Source organism: Astyanax mexicanus, chromosome 1 (assembly GCF_023375975.1).
Source record: "Astyanax mexicanus isolate ESR-SI-001 chromosome 1, AstMex3_surface, whole genome shotgun sequence".
Classification (NCBI taxonomy): Eukaryota; Metazoa; Chordata; class Actinopteri; order Characiformes; family Acestrorhamphidae; genus Astyanax; species Astyanax mexicanus.
In genome coordinates, this window is record NC_064408.1 from 119,941,503 (window position 1) to 119,968,016 (window position 26,514).

At 38.7% G+C, this 26,514-nt stretch overlaps 1 protein-coding gene and 1 long non-coding RNA gene across 3 annotated transcripts in view; both read left to right on the plus strand.

Moving 5' to 3' along the window:
- LOC103042221 (protein argonaute-3) overlaps positions 1-9,526 on the plus strand; it is an 81,887-nt gene extending 72,361 nt beyond the window's left edge. For both annotated transcript variants that reach the window (XM_049467558.1, XM_049467559.1), the window contains exons 17-19: positions 4,215-4,316; positions 6,611-6,810; positions 8,328-9,526. In XM_049467558.1, coding sequence (XP_049323515.1) covers positions 4,215-4,316; positions 6,611-6,810; positions 8,328-8,436 — 411 coding nt within the window. In that variant the 3' untranslated portion in view covers positions 8,437-9,526. The remainder of the gene's footprint in view (positions 1-4,214; positions 4,317-6,610; positions 6,811-8,327) is intronic.
- Positions 9,527-11,167: 1,641 nt separating this feature from the next.
- Positions 11,168-20,675, plus strand: LOC125784411 (uncharacterized). The gene is made up of 2 exons (XR_007427204.1): positions 11,168-13,630; positions 14,127-20,675. It is a non-coding gene; the product is annotated as an uncharacterized LOC125784411 (long non-coding RNA).
- Positions 20,676-26,514: the final 5,839 nt, after the last annotated feature.

Consider the following 26,514-nt stretch of genomic DNA (forward strand, 5'->3'; position numbering starts at 1 on the left):
AACGGGTATACAACAAAATGAGTAAGTTGAAAATGAAACTACCCGATGCTGTTCTCGCATTTAAATTACTTGATACTGCTGGACTTACAGTTAAAGACAAACAATTAGCGCTTACCGCTTGCTCTGATGTAACATTCAGTAGCATGAAATCAGCCTTGAAAAGGATATTTGGCGATAATTCACCACCAGCTGGTGCTAGTGCATCAGTTGATCCTGACTGTGCGTACTTCACAAGATTTACTGGAAAAAAGGACAAGTCAAGCTCTCAAAGTCAAACTCCTGTGCCACCTGGGTCAAACCCATTAGACAAATATGGAAGAAGATCCCGTTGTGCTATCTGTCAGAGTACTTACCACTGGGCAAAGGACTGTCCTCACAAAACTGAACAGGCAAGATTAACAGAAAGTGTTGAGAGCCACACAGAAGATATTGATGAGTGTCACATAACTTTGTTCTCAAAAGAAACATTGTCTGAAGCAGAGATATTCATGGTAGAGGCTTTAGGATCAGCTGTAATTGACACTGCCTGCACCAGAACAGTTTGTGGAGAAAAATGGTTTGACAACTATGTTAATGGACTGAAGCAGAGCGAGCTGGAGACCCAAACCAGTGCCAAAGCGTTCCGATTTGGAGATGGTAGACTTGTTCATTCCACAAAACGTGTGACAATTCCAGCTGTGATCGGTCAGACTAAATGCTATATAGAAACAGAAGTTGTGCCAGTCGACATTCCCTTGCTTTTGAGCAAAACATCACTAAAAAGAGCAGGTGCTGTCCTGGACATTGAGAATGATAAAGCCACAATGTTCAGGCAGCCAGTGAAACTTGAGCTGACCTCCTCAGGTCACTATTGTGTTAACATAAAAGCAAACGATAATTCAGCAGAGAATGATATCCAGAGTAACGAAGAAGTTCTGACTGTAACTGAAAATATGACAAGACAAGAAAAACAGAAAGTTCTGTTAAAACTACACAGACAATTTGGACATGCATCCGTAGAAAAGCTAAAAAAAATTGCTGGACTGCGCAGGCAACCATGATGATGACTGCCTTACAATTCTCAAAAACATTGTAAGCAAATGTGACACATGCATACGATACAGCAAGTCAAAGCCAAAGCCTGCAGTGGGCTTACCCATGGCCTCAACCTACAATGAGACAGTGGCTGTGGACTTGCATGAGTTGGAACCAGGGGTATGGTATCTCCATGTCATTGATCACTTCACACGTTTCAGTGCAGGGAGTATTGTGACAAACAAGAAACCTAAAGACATCGTGAAGCATCTCATCCACTGTTGGATAAGCGTGCATGGACCCCCATATAGACTGTTTAGCGACAACGGTGGTGAATTTAACAATGAAGACATGAGAGATATGGCTGAAAAATTTAACATTGAGCTAAAAACCACTGCAGCATATAGCCCATGGAGCAATGGCCTCTTGGAAAGACATAATCACACCCTGACCGACATACTGTTGAAAGTGAAAAAGGAAAATGAATGCAGCTGGTCAGTGGCTCTAGATTGGGCCTTGATGGCAAAGAACTCATTACACAATGTGCATGGCTACAGTCCATACCAACTGGTGTTTGGACAAAATCCCAACATGCCATCAGTTTTAACTGATAAGCCACCAGCACTTGAAAGCCCTACGATGAATGCCTGGATGGCTCAGCATATTACAACTTTGCATGCGGCACGCCGAGCATTCACAGAAGCGGAGTGCTCTGAAAGAATCAAACGAGCCCTTCGCAAACAACTGCGAGCCAATGATGATCGATACGAAACTGGGGACAAAGTATACTACAAACGAGCTGACTGCCCACAGTGGAAAGGTCCAGGGGTGGTCATCGGCCAAGATGGTGTGGTAGTCTTTGTAAGGCACGGGGGCACATATGTTCGTGTGCATCATACAAGACTGAGAAAGACTGATACCCAACATACAGTGCTAGAAGATATGGACATTCAGCAAGAGGTGACTGACAAACAAACGTTGCCGGATTCTGAACTTAACCACGAAGATGATGAGACTGATAGTGGGGAAGAGACCAATACACATGACTTGCCTGAATCAGAAAATCATGCTGTAGCCGCTCCACTTGCTCATGAAAACAGACCAAATGCTGACACAGTAAACACTGAAACATTCACAAAACATGGAGAATTGCGACTAAAAGCTGGACAAACAGTGACATATACAGATAGAGAAAGTGGACAAACATTAACAGGAACCATTCTAAGTCGTGCAGGGAAGGCCACTGGAAAACACAGAAATTGGTACAATGTACAGTTCAGTGGATCTGGGGACCTTGCTGGTTCCACAGGCTCAGTAAATCTGGGTGAAATGGACAATGTTCAAACTGTACCAGCAGAGCACACTGTCTTATGTGAGGAAAGCAGTACAGAGGAGACTCTGATGGTTGATGACGATATTTTTGATGCTGCAAAACAAGCAGAGTTATGCAATTGGAAGAAGAATGATGTCTTTGAGGAAGTGAAAGATGAAGGACAGAAATGCATCACCACAAGGTGGGTGTGTACACTGAAGGAAACCACTGATGGTGTCGCACCTAAAGCTAGACTAGTCGCCAGAGGTTTTGAGGAAATGCATATTCAAGAACTCCCAAAAGATTCCCCAACATGTGCTTCAGAGTCATTAAGAATGATCATGGCTGTCATATGTCAAAAGAAATGGCAATTAAATTCTATGGATATAAAAGCAGCTTTTTTGCAAGGCAAAGAATTGGCTCGAAACATCTACATACGCCCACCACCAGAGGCTCAGAGCCAAGGCGTTCTATGGAGACTGAAAAAATGTGTCTATGGACTAGCAGATGCCTCTCTTTATTGGTATAATAAAGTGAAGGACACAATGCATAATTTAGGAGCAGTCATGTCGCAAGTTGATCCAGCAGTCTTCTACTGGTTAGATGACTCCTCCAACGTCATGGGAGTACTCGGCTGTCATGTGGATGATTTTATCTGGGGAGGTTCTGAAAGATTCGCCACAAAAATCATACCACAGTTAAAAGCAGCTTTTCAAGTTGGACGGGAAGAACACAACACCTTCAGCTATATTGGAATGGAGTTCTCCTCTCTTAATGACACAGTACAGGTACAGCAGAGCATGTACATCAAGAACCTCCAGCCCATTCCAGTGAACCCGGCTAGAGCTGCTGAGCGAGATGCTCCCCTAACAAATCAAGAAATTGACATGCTTAGATCAAAAATTGGTCAAATATTGTGGGTAGCAAGACAAACAAGGCCAGATGCAATGTGTGATGTATCCATCTTAGCATCCAGTATGAAAGCTCCTACTGTTCAAAATCTGCACTCTGTAAACAAACTGATCCAGAAACTCAAATCTGATGAAGTGACCTTGAAATTCCAGCACCTAGGCAAAGACAGTTCCTTACAGCTTGTCGTGTTCAGTGATTCATCAATGGGCAACCTTCCTGATGGTGGCACTCAGGGTGGTCATCTAATCATGCTCATGGGAGAGAATGGAAGATTCTCACCTATATGCTGGCAGTCGAAAAGAATAAGAAGAGTGGTGAGAAGTACTCTTGCAGGGGAGACACTGGCCCTTGCAGATGGCATTGATAATGCAATATTTCTGGCCACACTCTACTCAGAACTTACTGTAGGTGACTGCAAGCACAGAGGCTTACCCATAATATGTATAACTGACAATCACTCACTCCTGGATGCTGTAAAGTCAACCAAACCAGTTACAGAGAAGAGACTACGGCTTGAAATTAGCAATATCAAGGAGCTCATACAGTCCGGAGTCATTCGACACATCATGTGGTCAGCGACCAAAGACCAGCTTGCTGACTGCTTGACAAAGAAAGGAACGTCAGCTCTACTCCTCCTAAAGGCCTTCAGCGAAGGTGTATGGCACCTCAAGGAATAAGAGAACAAGACAGACGTTTAATGGACTAAAAACATTTTTAAGGCAGTTTTTTTTTTTTCCTTTGGACAGTATTACACTTGAGGTTTTTTTTTTAAAAAAGGGGGAGTTTGTTAACTGTTAATGCGCATGCGTGTTCCACGTGGGGGGGTCGTTCTGTGGGAGAGCGATGTAATGGCGGTTGTGTGAATACGGAGAAGTAAAGTTTGGAGTTCGTTTAAAACGCGTGTTGTCTTTGTTCACTAACAAAAATAAGGTACAATTTGCTGTGAATCTTGACGTGCCCCTCTTCTCCTGTGCAGGTGGGCCGCAGTGGTAACATTCCTGCTGGTACGACAGTGGACACAGACATCACACACCCTTACGAGTTCGACTTTTACCTCTGCAGTCATGCTGGAATACAGGTATTTCCATATGTTTCTGTTGCTTAATGTGTTTGAGAGCATCAGTTGTAAAGTAGTGAAGAGGTAGAGTTACAGGTATACAGTGAATAGTGAATATTTGAATAATGTTCTAATCCAGATTATGAGAATCAAGAACTACTCAACTAAGTAAAGAAAAAAAAAATGTTATAATGATGAAACTGGCTCTCATCAGGAAATGAAGAGCAAGAGTTTCCTCTGTTGTACAGGATAAGATAATTAGAGTTACCAGCCTCAGAAACTGCAAGTTAGGGCTTGTTATCGTGGTTTGATTAGGAAACTATTTAAAAATAAATCTGACTGATTTAATCTGAGAACCCTGGAAATATTTTATGTGGAAAGATGTTTATAGTTATATTTTATAGATACAGCTCTATAAAAAATTTGAGACCACTTAAAAATTATGAGTTTCTTTGATTTTACCAAATTGAAAACCTCTGGAATATAATCAAGAGAAAGATGGATGATCACAAGCCATCAAACCAAACTGAACTGCTTGAATTTTTGCACCAGGAGTGTAAAGCATAAAGTTGTCTAAAAGCAGTGTGTAAGACTGGTGGAGGGGAACATGCAACAGGATGCATAAAAACTGTGATTAAAAACCAGGGTTATTCCACCAAATATTGATTTCTGAACTTTTAAAACTTTATGAATATGAACTTGTTTATTATTATTTTTTTTTTGCATTATTTGAGATATAAAAATTTTGCATTTCTCATTTCTGCTAATAAAGGCTTTAAATTAAAATATTTTTATTTGGAATTTGTGAGAAATGTTGTCTGTAGTTTATAAAATAAAACAACAATGTTCATTTTACTCAAATATAAACTTATAAATAGCAAAATCAGAGAAACTGATTCAGAAACTGAAGTGGTTTCTTAATATTTTCCAGAGGTGTATGTTAACCTCTTATACAGGTTTAGGGTTCAGTGGATTAAAAATAATCACAATTTAAATCGCAATATTCTGTGTATCTTTGTTTAACATTTTTAAGTTACTACATGATTCCTTATGTGTTCCTTCATAGTCTTGATCACTTCAGTATTAATTTTACAATGTATTAAAAATTTCCATCGCTGATTGAGAGGTCCACGCTCTTTTTCTCCCACGAATGAGGTGGGAGTGTGTGTGTGGAGGTGTAGGAGGACTTCAGGAAGCCCTGCCTCGTTGTTTACGCAGGAAGTGTGTGTGTGTGTGTGTGTGTGTGTGTGTGTGTGTGTGTGTGTGTGTGTGTGTGTGTGTGTGTGTGTGGGTGTGTGGGTGTGTGTGTGTGGGTGTGTGTGTGTGGGTGTGTTTGCGTGGGTGATTGGTTCTACATCACGCTCACTGAAACTAATATGCCCATCTGTGACCCCTCAGTGCTTTATACCTCCCACATTGTCTGTTTTGTTTGTTAACTATTCCACAACAGGAGAAACACTTACAGTCAGAAATCAGCGATTAAAACGAGCTTGGTCAATATTTGGTCACAAACTGAATGACGTTCTTATCTATTTAGGTCACCCTGATAAGGAGGCTGGTTGTGTTTCCATGATCGACGTCACTCACCCACATTCTTGATGGCGTACTATTTGTATGCGTTTATTTGTTTTTTTGGACTGTTTATTCGTTTTTTCCTTCTTGCTCATATCCAATGATGGCATAGTTACTTTTAAAAAGTGAAAAACTCGATTATGAAGTACCTCTTTAAATAGTAACTTAGTAGATGGCCCCCTGAATGGATCAGCGGCCTAAAGCGCTGCCACTATGATCGGGAGATCACTGGTTCAAATCCCGGTCATGCACCTTGCCATCTTCTGCTGGAGCCCTGAGAGAGCACAGTTGGTCTTGCTCTCTCTGGGTGGGTACAGTAGATGGTGCTCTTTCCCTTTATTAATCCTATGGTGATGTTGATCAGCACAGGGCTGCGTCTGTGAGCTGATGTATCTGAACCGAATCGCTGCCGATTCGAGTAGCTGCGAGTGATGCTACTCGGCGACTTTTGCAAACTTACTTATTGGAAGCTTTTTTTTTTTTTTCCACCTTTGGGATTTGTTCTGTACGTGTGCCACCAAATTTGACGTTGTGTTTTTGAACAGAGTGAATAACCAACCTTGGTGTTGTCATTTTTAGCTGATAAAACCACAGAATAATGTCTGTATTTCCAGCTAGAAAACGTGCAACCAAACCAGAGGGTCAGTGCACTGTATAGAAAACATCTGTGTAGTTAATAGGACCTGAATTAAAGTCCAGTATCTTAATCTTCTTTCTCTTCTTTCTCCATCTTTTCTTCTCAGGGCACGAGTCGCCCCTCCCACTATCACGTGCTTTGGGACGACAACTGTTTCACGGCAGATGAATTCCAGCTGCTCACCTACCAGCTGTGCCACACCTACGTGCGCTGCACCCGCTCCGTCTCCATCCCCGCTCCCGCCTACTACGCCCACCTGGTGGCCTTCCGCGCCCGCTACCACCTGGTGGACAAAGAGCACGACAGGTGAGGAGCTGCTGCCTGGAATCCCCCCTCTATTAGCCCGTTAAAGACCTTGTGAACCCAGTCTTACCTGCTGTGATACTGTCATTAGAAACATACAGGATCAGGGTGGTGGGGAAATACTGATTTAAGTGGATTGGTTATCCAGTATGAATCTGCAATGTGTGTTTGTGTAGTTTTTAGAGTTTGAGATGAATCCAGTATGACTTTGCAGTGTTTTTTTGTGTAGTTTCTAGAGGTTGAGTTTTATAATTCATTTTAATCCAGTATGAATCTGCAATGTGCAGGTTTTAGAGGTTGAGTATAGGTATAATTCTGTAATTTTAATCCAGTATGAATCTGCAGTGTGCAGGTTTTAGAGGTTGAGTATAGGTATAATTCTGTAATTTTAATCCAGTATGAATCTGCAATGTGCAGGTTTTAGAGGTTGAGTATAGGTATAATTCTAATTATTATTCTTTTAATCCAGTGTGATTATGCAGTGTGTTTTGTGTAGATTTTATTATTATGGAATTTTAATACAGTATGAATCTGTAGTTTGTTTTTTGTGTAGCTTTTAGTGGTCGAGTTAAGGTACGATTATGGAAATTTAATCCAGTATGAATTATAATTGTCGTTTTCGATGTCACTCCAGTATGAATCTTCTTTTACAGACTGGCAATGATAGTTATGGAAATTGAATCCAGTATGAGTCTGCAGTGTTTGTAGTAAGTGAAGTAAGAATGCAGATTCATACTGGGTTAAAATTCTTTAAGTTTTACTTTTAGACTATAAAACCTACACGCACTTCATATTCATACTGGGTTAAAAATTTGCAGTTCATACTTTTAGACTGTAAGAACTACACACACTGCGGATTCATACTGGGTTAAAATTCTGCAGTTTGTACTGCATGAATTGTAAAATTTGAATCCAGTATGAATCTGCAGTGTGTGTAGTTTTTACACTCTAAAATAAGAACTGCTGAATTTAAATCCAGTATAAATCTACTGTGTTTAGTTTGTACAGAATTAAAAGGGGGTTTTATTTATTTAATTAGTTTATCTGACAGAAAATTTTTAATCCACTACGAATCCTCTTTTTTTATTGTTAAATTTAATTGGGCCCAGATTTATACTGAGGTCAAATTTCTGCAAGTATTTATAGTTTTTTTTGTAATTGCAGAGTTTTAAGTGTGAGTGTTTAGTTTTTACAGTCTAAAAGTAAGATTTGCAGAATTTGAACCCAGTATGAATAATCATTAAATTTAAGTTTTTTTTTTTCTTTTTCAAAATCAGACAGAAAAATCCTCCTCTTTATATTCTTTAATTTACTCTCCAGTATGTATCTAATGTGTGTAGTTTCTACAGTCTGACAGTAATAGAAGAATTTAAGACTGCATAAATCATATTATATAGTATAGAGCTTTTTTTGCAATCAGTAATAGAAGAGTTTTAATCCAGTTTGAATCTAAAGTTAAAAATTGTAAAAGTAATAATTTTTCTATGTATTAATAATATATTTTCTGTGTGTTCCTGCAGTGCGGAGGGCAGCCACGTATCGGGTCAGAGTAACGGCCGGGACCCCCAGGCTCTGGCCAAAGCTGTGCAGATTCATCACGACACCCTGAGGACCATGTACTTCGCCTGAGAGAGCCCCAACTACTACAACACTCACTCTCACACACACACACTTACACACCTCACACCACCTCACACGTGTGTCCCAGAGGGTCTATTTCCACGGCCGTGAGAGCGCCCACTGAATCCGGACCGGACACTGTGCGGCAGGAAGGAGGGGGTGCCAACCCCAAAACTGGCCTGAGAACGCACACCTGCTTTAAACCCACACCTGAAAACTCAGCACTATTATGCAATATTGAACCAGCCAATCGTTTTGCTTTGGGTTTTTATTGTTTGTTTTTTTATTTAATTTTTTTTTTTTGTTCATTTTTGATCCCCACCCGTCTGTCTGTTGATCATTTTACCTCAAGCTTGTAACAGCAGCACTTTCTACCCCTCATAAAGCCGCCCCAGGTCTCGTAGACGCTGGTTCTGCGAGTCAGTGAAGGGATTAACGGTTAGCTAACGGTTAGTTTAACGGTTATTTAACAGTTTGTCGTCTGCTAGATTGAAAATAGGCCCTTATATTTTTAATTCTACATCCGTATCTGACATCCGACGGTGTAGCCAAAGTCCCTTTCTTTTCTTTTCTTTTTTTATTCTATTCTACTCTCTTAATCTTCTATTAATTTTATTATCTCTTAATTTCCTCCCGACTTTTGTAGCCAATCGTGACTTAAGACGTGTATGAGTGTCAATTGTGATGAACCAGTTGTGCGTTATAAATATATAAAAACGAACACACACACACACACACACACAAACACACTCATATATTCTTACACAACACAAAAACTCAACAAACACACACACACACACATGCACACACAAATACACAAGCTGTAGTGAAGTGCCACCTACAGGCGATAGGGCCACATAATCCCGAAGAAAAAAAATATTTCAAAAACTGCCTAAAGGGGAGTTAATTTTTAATTTCATTCTATTCTATTTTACTTCACTTCAATTTTAAACGAATCGTATTGTTACAGCCTCTCCCCGAGCTTCGTGCCGAGTAATATCAGTAATTTAGCGTGGTCCAGAAACACTGTCTGTGAGCTCTCATGTACTGCAATGCAAAAATCCGCGATTCGTGTTTTAATATATTTCGATTTCTTGTATTTTTTTTCCTTGTTTTGTTTGTTTTTCAATGTTTGTAATTCCTCTCAGTATTTATTTGCCTGGTTTTAGATTGCATTTCTTTAACGTTTCCTATCTCTACCCTCTTTGACTTTTACCTTTACATTTTTTTTCTTATTTCTTTGTTTTAAACGGATGTACACAAGCGTAGAGAGAGGCCACGCTCTTAAGTTCTTCAATCTTCTACAGATGATTAATAATATTATGGTTTTTAGTGCAATAATCCATTGGCGGGTTGAGTGTCCCTGCACAGACGAAGGCTTTGTAGATGGCGGGTCGATGGGAAGCGGCAGATTTTGAGAGGGTGTTGGAAACTTGGCCAACATTAGAACTTGAATGAGAGATTTTGTGGATTTTTTGTGTGATGAAAAGCAATCCAGATAACATGCCCATGTGGGGCCTGTATGGGCAGCCCAAATGGAAACTAGAAGGACTTGTTTGTGGGTTCCATGTCGGCCATATTGGATTTGTAGGCCCCATCTCTAGGGTATAGATTGGGCCCATTTGGAAAGCCCATCTGGGTTCCAGTACCAACATTATAACATGTACAAACACTCTCAAAACCCAACCAAGTCCACATTCTGCTCCATGCCCACTTGGAACCCATCTAACCCAAGTTCCACCCATGTGACCCCACATAATCATGTTTGCTGGGAAACCGAAAACAGAGGGCATTGTTGTTTTGGATGCAAGTTGAAAGGATGCGCATGTTCGGCACTTTTTACGTATTTACATGGTCGTATTTGATACGTATATGCGTGTGTGTGTATATAAATATCTATAAATATATATATACATATACAAATATATATAAATATATATATATATTTTCTGCTGATAGAGTTCTAGTACTTTGGGTTTCTTTGGGTTCCTTCGAGGATCGGCCTCCTCTCTTCGATAAGGATGGAAAATCAAGTGCCTGGTTTTGGAAACGGTTGCTTTTCTAGGAGGTTGAATGGTTTTTAAGTCCAGAACGTTCAGGAAACAGTTCATGCAGTGCATTAGGAGGTTGGGATTAGGACTACGATTACGATTTTAAGACCAAGGGCACAGTTTCTCACACAGCCGTGACGGTCCAAACCCGAAGTCTTTCTTTTCACAGCGTTTATCGAGGATTTTTTAGGGTTTTAGCTGTCTGACACACTTCATTCGATTGCAGTAAGCCATGATCTATCTGTCTTAACTTCTTTTTCTTCTCGTTTTTGTTTGGTTTTATGTTTCCTCGTTTGTTTTATTTGGGCGTTATTTTTCTCGACAGATCAGTATTGACAGGGTTGTCGTTTGGCTGTGTCCTTTTTCCTTCGGCTTCTTTTCATTTCTCAGTGGAGCCGCACTCGCAGCGGGTGCGCGAGTCCAATCAGGGAGAGGAATCGAGAAACTCGAGAATTGGGGGAAATCTTGTCTTTTACAGCTGTTTGACCGTAATTCTCAGCTTTGGTCGCTTTTTTTTTGTTTGTTCATTTTTGTATTTTTCTGCATGGCAGAAAGCTAGAAACTATCATCTGCCTCTTCTGCCTACTCATAACAAAGGATCTAGCTGCTATTGTACGGGTTCCTTTGATAAGACTGATGGATGGTGTGCTTTGTTTAAGGGTATGGGGGTGGGGGTTGGGGGGGTTTGGGGGCGAGAGAGCGACGGGCAGCATGATGTGGATGATGGCCTTGTGAATGGCGTCTCGTAGGCTATGTTCAGACCGCCAGCCCAAATCTGATATTTGGCCTATTGTATCCAGGTGATAGTCTGAACAACCACTAACCGAAACAAAATCTGTTTTTCAGCATGTCTAGATTGGATCCAGATTGATTTTTATTAGTCTGGACAGCCAGTAACTGCAAGAAATCTGAGTTTTGGCATGTCTCGATTAGGTACAGATAGATTTTGATAGCTTGGACATCTAGTAACCACAAGAAATCTGATTTTTGGCATGTCTAGATTGGATACAGATTGATTTTTTTAGTCTGAACAGTCACTAACCATATAAAATCAAGATATGTCGATTGCAACACAACAAAAACCAGAGCAAATCTGATCCAATCACTCGCAAGTAACATAGAGGACACCCAGTAACTGCAAGAAATCAGATTTTTGGCATGTCTAGATTGGGTACAGATTGATTTTTAATAGTCTGGATAGCCAGTAACCACAAGAAATCAGATTTTTAGGCATGTCTAGATCAGGTACAGATTGGTTTTTAATAGGAACTACAAGAAATCAGATTTCCGACTTATCTAGATTGGGTACAGATTGATCTTTGATAGTCTGAACAGCCACTAACCACATAAAATCAGATTGTTAGCATGTCTATATTGGATACAGATAGTCTATACAGCAGGTAACCACAATGAGTCATATTTTTGGCATGTCTGTATTCGATCCAGATTGATTTTTGATAGTGTAGACAGCCAGATCAAATCTGATTTCAACGAGTCTCGTGTGTCACTTTCAACAAAACAAACAACAACCTCATCAAATAACAGTAAGGACAGTCATCTCAACAGATCACATTTGAGAATTTGGATCAGATTTGGGTGCAGTCTGAACAGAACATAGCCTCGCGGACGCTAAAGGTGGATGCTCTTTGGTGAGTGATGTTGCCCCTGTTCACTGGAGGGCCAGTAGAGGGCAGAGTGGAGTCATTTTAGTTGCAGTTTGTTTTACTTGAAGAGCGAGGGTTTCAGCATTCTTTGTGTCCGGACGGCCTCCCCTCGCCCCCTGTTCCCGCGCCCTGTCCGAAGCACTTCCCGTTTCATGAAGGAGGGAACGGTAACCTGCACTAATCGATGCTGAAATTAAAGCTTGGTGCTAAAAAGGTGGCTCGTTTATGACCCACCGTCCAGATATATTGGCATTGACTTACGGACGTATGAGCAGGAATATGGTTGGAATGGTTAAATGGTGCTGGCTACATATCTCTCTCTCTCTCTCTCTCTATGTATAAATATATATAAATATATATTTTTGTCGTGGTTGATTATTTGGCTCGGTTTGCTCATGTAGGTGTCGCTGGTTTGGTTGTGCTGAAGACTGAAGGCTGCAGGTGGTTCAGCTGAGGCTCCTCTAAGTGCCTGAAGCACTAAACCTTCATGTTTCCCTCCCTTCAGCGCCAGTAAAATGCTAAAGTGGCTCATACTGAGTCTAAGCCACTAGGGGCCAGTTAGCATTATGCAAATTGAGATCATGCTACCCGGTCCCCACTGGTTTTTATTCATTGTTGGTGTGCATTTGCAGCATTCGCAGCGTTTTCATTTTTGTACATGTTGAATTTCTTTCAGAATCAGCGTAAACCTTTGAATTATGCAATCCATGCCACTTATTTTTGCTAATTATAGATTCTAATCTAGAGATATACTAAGCGATTATATTAACATTCTCATTTTACGCAAAGATTATCGCTACTAAAACCGATGCAATAGTCACGTCTCATAGAGATTAAGGTTTAATCAGACTCTGTTTGTGGGCGGGAATTAGTGCATGTTGGCTTTTGGAGTGTTTTTCGAGAGTTCTAAAGAGCATGTGCCTAGGGTTGATTAAGTTTGTGACAGAGTATATATATATATAAATATCTATAAATATAATATACCGTCTTTATTGATGAATTTTCTCTTTCCATAATGGAACCACTATTGGTGCTTCAGAGATTGAAGAGCCGCCAGACAAGCCAGATCTCTTCATCAGATGGTTTTAACGTGATTGTAGCCTTTTAACAAAATGTTTGGCTCGCCAAAGGTATTACTGTCCAAGTCCCTGTTCACACCCGGTCACTTTGTGTGATTTGAGAGTCAGGATTGTATCTAAATAAGGCCAAACCACAAACAAATACAAGTGTAGATACATCCAAGACTCAATTGCAGCATATTTAGAACCAGTACAAATCCAATCAATCAAACAAACCACTTCAGAAAGGGGTCTGAGATGCATTTAAAGCCAAGACAAATGCAGATCACTCAACAAACCACTTCAGAAGGTTGTCTGAGATCAATTTGAAACATATAAATGAGATCCCTCAAGAAATCACTTCAGAATGTGGTCTGAGACATTTAAAGTTAATAGAAATGCAGATCATGCAAACAAACCCCTTCAGCAGGTGGTCTGAGACCAATTTGAAACATACAAATCAGATCCCTCAACAAAACACTTCAGAGTGTGGTCTGAGACATTTAAAGCCAATACAAATGCAGATAATGCAAACAACTTCGATAGGTGGTCTGAGATCAATTTGAAACATACAAATCAGATCAATTTGAAACATACATTTCTCAACAAATCACTTCAGGAGGTGATCTGAGACACATGTGAAACCAATACAAATGCAGATCACGCAGCCAAACACTTCAGAAGGTGGTCGGAGATCAGTTTGAAAGATATGAATGAGATCGCTCAAGAAATCACTTCAGGGGGTGGTCTGAATCAACATTTAAAACCAATACAAATGCAGACCACTCAAACAAACCACTTCAGAAGGTGATTTGAAATCAGTTTGAAACGGATACAAATCTGATCAAACAAATTACTTCAGAATGTGGTCTGAGACATTTAAAGTCAATGCAAATGCAGATCAGGCTAACAAACCCCTTCAGCAGGTGGTCTGAGATCAATTTGAAACAGACAAATCAGATCAATTTGAAACATACATTTCTTAACAAATCACTTCAGGAGGTGGTCTGAGACACATTTGAAACCAATACAAATGTAGATCACGCAAACAAACATCTTCAGAAGGTGGTCTGAGACAACATTTAAAACGAATACAAATCCCAAAACTCAAACCAGTTCAGAAGGTTGTTTGAGTCACATTTAAAACCAATATAAATCGAATCACTAAATCACTTCAGAAGTTCTGAGACGCACCTGAAAAAACATTTTAGGATGCAATCCAAACACTAGTTACACAAAGTGACAAGGTGTAAACGGGGTTTAAGTGCATTTTGTCCTGACGGAACTCCGAGGACAGAGGTTTTGTTTGGTTTGTGATGCTGACAGGAAAGTATGGTAGCAGATCACGAGTGAGTAGCACAGTTATTGTGTGTGTTTGTGTATATATATATTTTGAAAATATGCCTTCGGAAGAAGAGAAGATGCTTTGGTTGTAGCATTTTTGTTTTACATATTTTTTTTCGTTTTGTTTTATTTTTGGCTGGCGTTTTTTTTTTTTTTTTGTACCCTCCCTTCAGCGATTGAACCCCAAACTTGCGTTTTGTTGGAGAATCGTTGGAGGTAGAGATGAAACTACAAGGAAGATAACTAAAAAAAATAAAACGAGACATCGCCTAAAACTCTTAAAACTCTCAAAACTCGTACTCGACTTGTATATCTCCCCATACGCTTTTAGATGTTGAGTTTTCTTTAGTTGTTTAGTCTTTTAGCGTTTATAAAATATTTAAACATTATTTTAACCTCAATTTTTTTTTCTTTTTTTTTTGAAAGTGTGAAGTTGAAAGAGTGTTAGTTAAGAATCTACAGCGGAGCTTAAAAGTCCTTAGAAAGTGCCTTTCCTCACGACGGTGCTGAAGAATACGAGCCTAAAAGTGACAGATCAAAGATCAAACAGCCGAGGAGAAGTGTTGCGCTCACACACACAACTACACAAACACACATATACAGGGGTTGGACAATGAAACTGAAACACCTGGTTTTAGACCACAATAATTTATTGTGGTGACGGACAGTTCTGGTGGAAACAGGAGAGTTGAGGTGCACATTGAATTCTGCCGTGATTTGATCAGCCGTGGTTTTATGTTTTTTGGATACAATCCGGGTTAGCACCCGACCATCCCTTTCAGACAGCTTCCTCTTACAGCGTCCACAGTTAATCCTGTTGGATGTGGTTGGTCCTTCTTAATGGTATGCTGACATTGCCCTGGATACCGTGGCTCTTGATGCATCACAAAGACTTGCTGTCTTGGTCACAGATGCGCCAGCAAGATGTGCACCAACAATTTGTGCTCTTTTGAACTCTGGTATGTCACCTATAATGTTGTGTGCATTGCAGTATTTTGAGCAAAACTGTGCTCTTACCCTGCTAATTGAACCTTCACACTCTGCCCTTACTGGTGCAATGTGTAATTAATGAAGATTGGCCACCAGGCTGCTCCAATTTAGCCATGATGAAACATCCCACACTAAAATGACAGGAGTTTCAGTTTCATTGTCCAACCCCTGTACAGTATACAACCACACAAACAACATACACACCTTCTTCATACACATTTCTATCTGTTTAAGTACAGAGACTCTAAATGACGATGTGCATCAGTGCACGCTCAGACATTACAATGACAATATATGCCAAGTATATGGACGTACAGTTCGTGAGCTCTATCTTCAGTGTGTTATAGAGGAGTCAGGACCAATAGACGTGCTGGCAGAGGTGATTAGGGATATTTGAGCGAGGTGGAGGACAGTAGGGCCTAGCACAGCACTTTACAAAGACTGCCACCCAAACAGAAAGCTGCCGCCCAGACGGCCGGTTCGCTCTCTGCTTCGTTCTTTCTGTTTCCTCTGAACCCGCTCTTTCCGTCATCTCCTCCAGATCTGTACTGGTGATAAGCAGAAGATCACTTCGGGCCTCGTACGAGTGCGTGTGTGCAACCACTCTGTATATACGGCCGATCATTCAAGAACTGAAAGTTTACGCCTGGCACCCACTGTGGCAGGACTCGGGTGCTTTCCGACCTGACAGAAAGTCCCTTTGGGTAGTTACTCGTTCTCTATTTATTGTGCAATGCCCTAGACTTTATTATACTTATATAGATAGCAAAAAATATATATAGATATTTTTATTACTGTTCACTTCTGACCTACACTACGTTCAGACAGCAGACAAAAGTGACCCAAATCCAATCAGACCCAAATGAAACTATAAAATTACATTTTCAGTTTCGATTTGAGGAACATTTTAGATCATCCACAGTGAAACTTCGATAGAAATCCAGTGCATATCTGATACAGAGTTACATAATTCAGTCTGAACAGCCAAATCTGAATTCGCCCGGAGTTCTTGTGACTTTTTATACGTTCATACAGTTAGAGTCACTTACACTTGGACAAATACAAATCCAATGCATATCTTATACAAAGTTACAAAATACAAAATTTGCCTAGAGTGTAAAAATCTAAAGTTACTTTCAGATGATCCACATTGGAAATCTGATACAAATCCAGTGCAAATCCAATACAAATGTACATGACTCCGTCTGAATAGCCAAATCCTTTTCACTTGTGACTTACAACACTTTCATACAGCAGATAAAAAGGGCCCAAATCCAATCCGACCCAAATCAGCTTAAATTTGAGCAAAATTTTAGATCAGCCACATTGATGATACAGATTTAAAAGTCTGAACAGCTTACAATACCTACAATACTTTTATACAGCGGATAAAAGTGACCCAAATCCAATCTGACCCAAAAACCCTAGCTATCAGCCCCTGGAGCTCTTGGATTTTTGGATATAATTCACATTTAAAAAATTAGAAAGTGTGAACAACCTTAAAAAAAACACAGAGTTGGTTCACTTTTACCTGCTGTGTGAACATAGCTTTAGAAACGCAGAGTTGATTTAGTTTTTTCTACAGATTTACAACCCATACTCCTCCCTACCCTCCAGTTGTGGTGTGTGTTTCGTCACGTGGGTGCCCATTGGTCAGTCAGTCAGTCAGCTGGTTGGTCGGTTGTTGAGTCGGTTGCTTGGTCGGTCCAGGAGGAAAATACCTCTCTTCAAGAGATCTCGAAAAACACTGCACCTCACTCACCTTGTTATGCTGCAAAACGTTATTCTAAATGAGATAAAACTGCAAATATTGCTTTGATTACAGTATAATGCTAGATTTAATGCCTGACAACATTTAATCCTTAAATATTTTAGATTAAAAAGAATAATAATTGTAAGAAGACTTTTTTTTTGTGAGTGTGTCTTAACACGTTTTTTTTTTCTTTGTTGAGCCAACTTTTTATTTTGTTGTCTTATTTAAATGTTTTTTTTTTCTTTTTAATATATTAGAAATATATATGCGAAATATTTTATGGTGTATTTATTGAGAGTGTGCTAAAGTGCGGCTGGAGTGTCCGCGGTGTAGGCAGCATTATTTGGGGGAAGGGGAGCTAAAGGAGGGTACATAATTACCCATTAATGTCCTGAACATACAAACTAAAACTACCTTAAAAACTTTATGTCCAGATTCAGTCCTGAGTTTTCTTAGTTCTTAGTTTAGATGGTTCTTTGGAGCACCACCATTGAAGAAAACCATTTTTGACCAAATGTTTGTGGACTTTTATCCTTCTAATGAATTAAATATTAATCAATAAAGTATATATTTTCAGTAGAACAGCACTCTATGGAGCAGGTTAACTAGAACCAGTTGGCACCATGCCTACCTGATGCCAGGCATGAATCGCATCTAGGTTAGTTGAGAGAGAGTTACTCCCACAAAACCATGATAAACTCTTTTAAATACTCTTGATTTTGGAAGAAACAATGGATATTCTGTGGTATACTTGTAAAAAGAGTCAGTTGCTGGAATGTTCTTCAGATGGTTCCCAATGGTGGTTACTATGGTATAACTCCAATAACCATTTGGCTCCATATGGCAAAGCCACAAAATTTGACCCAATCAAAGTGAACATCCTCCTGGTTCAACTAATTGGGTTCAACTCAACTTTAACCTGGTTTTGTTATAGAACTGTTGATACAGGAGAAATGCTAAGCTAAGCTATGCTAAAGAGGCTTCTGCACCACAACTGGACTGGATTTTGGACTGCTTTGGTCTCTGGTTATGCTCAGACACATGAGTACAGTTGGCATTGATAGACGTTCATGAGAAGTTCTGAAATCTATAGTACATTTTTGGAGGTGGACACCTTTTGTATCAGTGGTTACCAAGTCAAGCTCCTGGATTCCTGCCTGTACACAAAATACATTACAGTTCCAACTAACGTTATTCATTTTGGGTTGATAAAAGCGGAAAATTCTGGATGGGATGTTTGAGAGCAGTATAATCAATCTGATCTGGAGTAGTATAATCAACCACTCCTCTAACTCTGATTGGTCAAAATTCTTGCAGTAACCATTACGATTGGTTAGAAGTCTTGTTTAAGAGACTTAAAGACCAAAATAATGATATTTTTAAAAATTAGTTCTTTGAGTGTATGCATTGGTATCGAACCGTTAAAAAAAATTAAGTTAAAAATTAAGTGGACTTTTATGTCCATTTTCTCTCAAATGTATGGCTTTTATTGGATTATGTGAAACCTCAATCTTTAATCCAATCATATGACCCATCTGTGATTGGTCAGAATTCTCGCAGTAAACATTATGATTGGTGAAAAATCTCGTTTTAGAGCCTTAAAGGCCAAAATAATGATATTTTTAACAATTTTGGGTCTTTAAGTGGCTCAGCTGACGCTATGGCCCAAGAATCACAACCCTGAATCCCGAGTCCTGCTGCTTCGCCATCAGCAGCCGGAGTCTGAGAGAGCACAGTTGGCCATGCTGTTCTTAATATCAGTATTACAATATCCATCCATCCATGCACTACGTACATTAGTTGGAACTGAACTGAACTTCAACAGGTTGTCCAGGAGTTTGTCGCTTGTTTGCTTGCTTGGTCTCCACCACTAATGACGTTCGCCATGTCGGCGATAAATCCCAGTCTTACCTTTCCCCCCCCTTAACTTCTCAATGAGTCAAAAAAAAGAAAGCTCCTCTCGCCCCCACGTGCTGCGTCTCTTGGTTTTAGGGGACAGAGAACCACACTGACTTCACTTTAATTTACAATATAATAACGTATATAATAAAGAAGCTGACGTGTTTCAAACCAGAGCTGCTAAACTCTCAGCCATAGAAGTTCCCTCTGCTATTTTTTGGGCGGGAAGTTCGTGGTCGCGTGCTCGAGTTCAGTCGTCTTTGTGCCAGAGCCTTTTTAAAGAGAAAAAAAAAAGAGAGAGGAGGAAGAAGAAGCAAATCCATGAGTCCCATTCCACTCTTGACTACATGAGCCTCAGCCTTAACTGTATTCTTTGTATGTTGTCGAGTTTTGATTTTTCCTTTTTCCTTATTAATGCCTTAGTTGTATAGAGACTTATGTATATTATACTAACCCCGCCCATCGTCCCCGTGCCCCTGCCGGTTCATCCCAGGGGGCGTCTCGTCTCTTTTATAAAAGAAAACCACTAAGTGTGCTGCAAGAGCAAATCCAGATGTGTGAATATACAGTATATATATGATATATTAGTCCCTGGTTATGGCTCGTAGTGTCCAGCAAGATTACGATTACGATAAAGACAAAGATGAAGAGGGACTGATTCAGTCTGATTTACAAGACACCATTTCGTCTGTAAAACGAAGAAGCAACAACAGCAGCAACAACAGCAGCAGCAACAACAAAACACATCGTCATGTCATGTATCGCAGGTCTATTTGTCGGCCACTATAGTATAATTTCGTGCGAGGGAGGACGGAGGCATACAGCTCCCGTGGAGTTCAAGCAAGAAAGGATTTGACGAGCTTTTTTCCGAAATCCGAGGATTGTTTACAAGTCAAGTTTACTGAAAAACTACTAAACGTCAGTCTCCAGCATTCCAAACCAGGACTGTGAAAACGCTGTTGCGTCGAGGACGGTGCGAAAAGATCTCCTCCCAAACGTCCCAACGTACGTCCTTTACGCTTCCGGAAAAAAAAAAAAAAAAAAAAAGCAGCATCCGCCAGACTCCGAACGACTCCACGACTGTGTTCACTCATCGTAAAACAAAGCGTTTCGTCCCTTAAAGGAAGAACCAAAGCACTCTCGCGCCGGCACTCTTTCAGCGAAGTGTCCTTCAAGCCTCGACGGACGACGCCGGAGGCCTTTGCGTCACGAGGACGTCCCTCGCGAATGTTCAAACAAATGTTCAGGATCCTTTATCCTTTACGGAGCTCCATGCCTCTGTCTTCCCCTCTCTCTTCCTCTCTCTGTGTTGCAAAGATTCTCCGATGTACCAAGGGGTCTTTTTATTTTACCTTTAAATGTATTTCTTATGTATGTTTTGTAACTCTCTCTCTCTCTCCCTGTAGATTTAATGGCCTTTTAGTGTTGCTTTGCCTCAGTTTGAAGTGTATCTTTCACTAATACTTGCAATAAAAAGCTTTGCTTTTGAGACCCGTTTGTGCTTTTTTAATTTTTTTAGTATTTTTTATGATGCAAAAGTGTAATAATCCCTGTGGTTTGGAATGGTAGGTCCAAATGGTATTCCATCAATGGATCAATTTTTTCTTCCCTGATGATCACGGGAATATTCCAAGATAAGACTTAAGAATTTCAGGATTCATGGAACTGGAATTGTGAAAGAGTTCAGGGTTCAGGGAGCATGAGATCATCATTTTCACACATGGATTGAGAGAGTTCACCACAGAGTGCAGATCTTAACCTCATTGAGAATCTTTGGGATGTGCTGGATGGAGAAGAGCTGCTTTGTGCAGTGGTCAGACTCTACCATCATCAATGCTGCTGCAAGATCTTGGTGAAAAATTAATTAATGCAACACTGGATTGAAATAAAAATTGTGATATTTAAAGAAGCTTATTGAATAAATGTCACACTGAATGAGTGACGCAATCAAAGTTAAAGACGCTTCAACCAAATATTACAGTGTGACCTTTTTTTTTGGCCAGGCAGTGTATTTTAGTTAGTTATTCATAGCAATGCTTATATGTTTATAGAATGGAAGTGGAAGGTCCACAAAATAGTAGTCATTCTTTTGGCCATATAATGTATGTTTTCATATTTATGTCCATGTTTTTGTAAAGGCAGGGCAAAGAAAAACCCTTCCAGTTGTCTACATACTGTTGGCCATATAGTGTAGAGCTTTTCATGTTGAAACCCATGGTTTTGAAATGGAAGGTCCAATTCAGCCCAAGTATATGTTGTGAAGTTGTCCATATATATTTTTTTTAATAAAGGCCATATACTGTTGTTCTTTACATGCGATTCCCAAATAGTTCAGATGGACTTATAGTGTAGTTAAATGGTTTTACATATAGAGGTGCTGATGGTCAGACGTCCACATGATTTTGGTCATATAGTTTAGTCTTCCATATTAATATCCATGGTGTTGGAATGGGTGGTACAAAAAGTCCAATTAGATGTTTGTTGGTTAGCTGTCCACATTTCTTTGGCCAAAAAGTGAAGTTCTCCATATCAAGTGGGGAAAAAATAGACCACTTAAAAATTGAGTTTCTTTCATTTTATCCTATTTCCAAGGATTTTCTTTTACTAGTTACTGTAGACTGTAATTCACAAAGAATGGGATAAAATGGATTTTAGCAGAAGGAGACCTGTCCACATACTTTAGGCCGCACAATGTAGTTCTCCACATCAATGTCCAGAGTTTTTAAATTGGATTTCCACAAAATGCATTTAAAGAGTGTTATTTTTCAGGTGTCCACATACTGTTGGCTACTGTAGTTTTTTTACTCTGGATGCTACAAGGGTTAAAGAACATAATGTTCAGGCTTCAGCCTGCAGACTGTAGGATTTATAGAGGATTTTCTCCCTCTAGTGTCTAAATCTGAGAACTACAGGCTCTATTGATTATTTTCAGAAGTGAAAGGAACAGAACTACAGTTTTGTTTGGTTGATTCTGTCATCAAGCTAAATTCAGATGATCTAAGCTGAAAAAAGCTGAAATTAACACAATCTTACTCAATTAAACGAGCAGAAGCTGTACTATAGTGAAAGTGCAGGTACTGTATCACAATCTAACTCAATTAAAAGAGCAGAAACTGTACTATAGGGAAAGTGCAGGTACTGTATTACAATCTAACTCAATAAAAAGAGCAGAAACTGTGCTATAGTTGAAATACAAGTACTGCATTACAATCTAACTCAATTAAAAGAGCAAAAACTGTACGATAGTTGAAATACAAGTACTGCATTACAATCTAACTCAATTAAAAGAGCAAAAACTGTACTATAGTGAAAGTACAGGTACTGTATCACCATCTAACTCAACTAAAATAGCAGAAACTGTACTATAGTGAAAGTACAGGTACTGTATCACAAGCTAACTCAATTAAACGAGCAGAAACTGTACTATGAAAATACAGGTAGTGAAAGTACAGGTACTGTATTACAATCTAACTCAATAAAAATTGCAGAAAGTGCTCTATAGTGAAAGTACAGGTACTGTATCACAATCTAACTCAATAAAAAGAGCAGAAACTGTACTATAGTGAAAGTACAGGTACTGTATCAATCTAACTCAATAAAAAGAGCAGAAACTGTGCTATAGTTGAAATACAAGTACTGCATTACAATCTAACTCAATAAAAATAGCAGAAACTACGATAGTAAATATACAGGTACTGTATCACAATCTAACTCAATAAAACGATCAGTAACTGTACTATAGTGAAAGTACAGGTACTGTATCACCATCTAACTCAACTAAAATAGCAGAAACTGTACTATAGTGAAAGTACAGGTACTGTGTCACAATCTAACTCAAATAAAATAGCAGAAAGTGCTCTATAGTGAAAGTACAGGTACTGTATCACAATCTAACTCAATAAAAAGAGCAGAAACTTTAATTTAGTGAAAGTACAGTTACTGTATTACAATCTAACTCAATAAAAAGAGCAGAAGCTGTACTATAGTGAAAGTACAGGTACTGTATCACAATCTAACTCAATTAAAAGAGCAGAAACTGCACTATAGGGAAAATACAGGTACTGTATCACCATCTAACTCAATTAAAAGAGCAGAAACTGTACTATAGTGAAAGTACAGGTACTGTATCACAAGCTAACTCAATTAAAAGAGCAGAAACTGTACTATAGTGAAAGTACAGGTACTGCATCACAATCTAACTCAATAAAAAGAGTAGAATCTGTACTATAGTGAAAGTACAGGTACTGTATCACAATCTAACTCAAATAAAATAGCAGAAAGTGCTCTATAGTGAAAGTACAGGTACTGTATCACAATCTAACTCAATAAAAAGAGCAGAAACTTTAATTTAGTGAAAGTACAGTTACTGTATTACAATCTAACTCAATAAAAAGAGCAGAAGCTGTACTATAGTGAAAGTACAGGTACTGTATCACAATCTAACTCAATTAAAAGAGCAGAAACTGCACTATAGGGAAAATACAGGTACTGTATCACCATCTAACTCAATTAAAAGAGCAGAAACTGTACTATAGTGAAAGTACAGGTACTGTATCACAAGCTAACTCAATTAAAAGAGCAGAAACTGTACTATAGTGAAAGTACAGGTACTGCATCACAATCTAACTCAATAAAAAGAGTAGAATCTGTACTATAGTGAAAGTACAGGTACTGTATCACAATCTAACTTAACTAAAATAGTTAAAAACTGTCTGATAGTGAGTTACTCCACTACAGTTTATATCAGATCAAAAAAAAAAAAAAGATTTAGGTGGGGCTTTACAAGTTAAACCTGTTCAGTGAAAGTAATTCCGCATCCTTGTGTACAGAATGACAAACTTGCTCACAAGCTGTGTTTTCACACTGACCTTTCAACTCAGCGCTTTAGCCAAGTTTCTTATTAAATTACAAGAAACTTCACTTAAGCTGAATTACACTCGGTAAGCCAGCATTTCCATTATTTTATTCATTCAATAATTAATACTTTCTTTCTTTAGCTTTGCTTGCCAAGTAAGAAATAAGGATAAAATTTGAGTTAATTGTAATATAGTACCCATATTGTTACTATGGTACAGTTTCTGCTCTTCAAATTGAGTTAGATTGAGGTACAGTGTCTGTATATTAACTATAGTACAGTTTCTACTCTTTAAATTAGGTTAGATTGAAGTACAATGCCTGTAGATTCACTATAGTACAGATTCTGCTGTATTAATTGAGTTAGATTGAAGTATAATGCCTGTAGATTCACTATAGGACAGTTTCTGCTCTTTAAATTGTGTTAGATTGAGGTGCAGTTCCTGTATATTCACTATAGTACAGTTCCTGCTCTTTAAATTGAGTCAGATTGAGGTACAGTGCCTGCATATTCACTATAGTACAATTTCTTCTCTTAGGATTGAGTTAGATTAAGGTACAGTGCCTGCATATTCACTATAGTACAATTTCTTCTCTTAGGATTGAGTTAGATTAAGGTACAGTGCCTGCATTTTCACTATAGTACAATTTCTTCTCTTAGGATTGAGTTAGATTAAGGTACAGTGCCTGTACTTTCACTATAGTACAATTTCTTCTCTTAGGATTGAGTTAGATTAAGGTACAGTGCCTGCATTTTCACTATAGTAAGGTTAGTTTCTTTTCTTTAAATTGAGCTAGAGTGAGGTACAGTTCCTGTATATTCATTATAATAAAGTTTATGCTCTTTTAATTGAATTAGATTGGGGTACAGTGCCTGTATATTCACTATAGTACAGTATCTGCTCTTTAAATTGAGTTAGATTGAGGTACAGTGCCTGTGTATTCACTATGGTAAAGTTAGTTTCTGCCCTTTAAATTGAGTTTGATTAATGTACAGTGCCTGTTAATTCACCATAGTAACATTTTGCTCTTTAAATTGAGTTAGATTGAAGTACAATGCCTGTAGATTCACTATAGTACAGTTTCTGCTATATTAATTGAGTTAGTTTGAGCTACAGAGCCTGTATATTCACTATAGTAAAGTTTCTGCTCTTTAAATTGAGTTAGATTGAGTTACAGTGCCTGTTTATGCACTATATTACAGTTTCTGCTCTATTAATTGAGTTAGTTTGAGCTACAGAGCCTGTATATAGTAAAGTTTCTGCTCTTTAATTTGAGTTAGATTGAAGTACAATGCCTGTAGATTCACTATAGTAAAGTTTCTGCTCTTTAAATTGAGTTAGATTAAAGTACAGTGCCTGTATATTCACTATAGTAAAGTTTCTGCTCTTTAATTTGAGTTAGATTAAAGTACAGTGCCCGTATATTCACTATAGTAAAGTTTCTGCTCTTTAAATTGAGTTAGATTAAAGTACAGTGCCTGTATATTCACTATAGTACAGTTTCTGCTCTTTAAGTTGAGTAAGACTGAGGTACAGTGCCTGTATAGTAACTATAGTACAGTTTTTGCTCTTTAAATTGAGTTAGATTGAAGTACAGTGCTTGTATATTCACTATAGCAGTTGCTGCACTATTAATTGAGTTAGATTGAGCTACAGAGCCTGTATATTCACTGTAGTTCAGTTTCTGCTCTTTTAATTGAGTTAGATTAAGATAAAGTGCCTGTATTTTCACTTTAGTTCCGTTTTTGCTCTTTAAATTGACTTAGATCGAAGCACAGTGCCTGTATATTCACTATAGTAGAGTTTCTGCCACTTAAATTGAGTTAGATTGAAGTTCACTTCCTGTTTATTCACTATAGTAGAGTTAGTTTTTGCTCTTTAAATTGAGTTAGATTTAGGTACAGTGCCTGTATATTCACTATAGTACAGTTATTTTCTGCTTTTTAAATTAAAAAAAAAATTGTAGCAGTGCTGGTTTGAGAATTAAATCATTAAAATGTACATTTTCTGGTGAATTTGAAGAACCCACCTCTGCTAGTAGTAAACTACTGAACATAATTTCAGTTGCTGCTGTATTGTGCAGTGCATAAATGTAAACTGTAAAGATATCTGACTAACATTCCTGATTATGATGTTAATGCTTTGTTCTACAGTAAATAAATGGAAACCTTGGTGAATATTACAGGAACCTCTTGGGAAATAAACAGGTGAGAACATCGATATACTGTATATTTAATTTAAGGGACTGTCAGTAGATGGAGGTTTAAAACCAACAAAAGTAAAAATCTTCCTTCTGATAAAGTCTGAATTAAGAGCAGGACCTGTTGAACAACAGTTTACCACAGATAGAACAGATCTGCCATTGTATTTGCTTGGTGGCAGTTGCGGGTAACACAATCTACATGCATTGTGGGAAATGTAGTTTTTGGTCAAAGCACATTTCTGACCTATTTGTTTTAAGACACTAAGAGC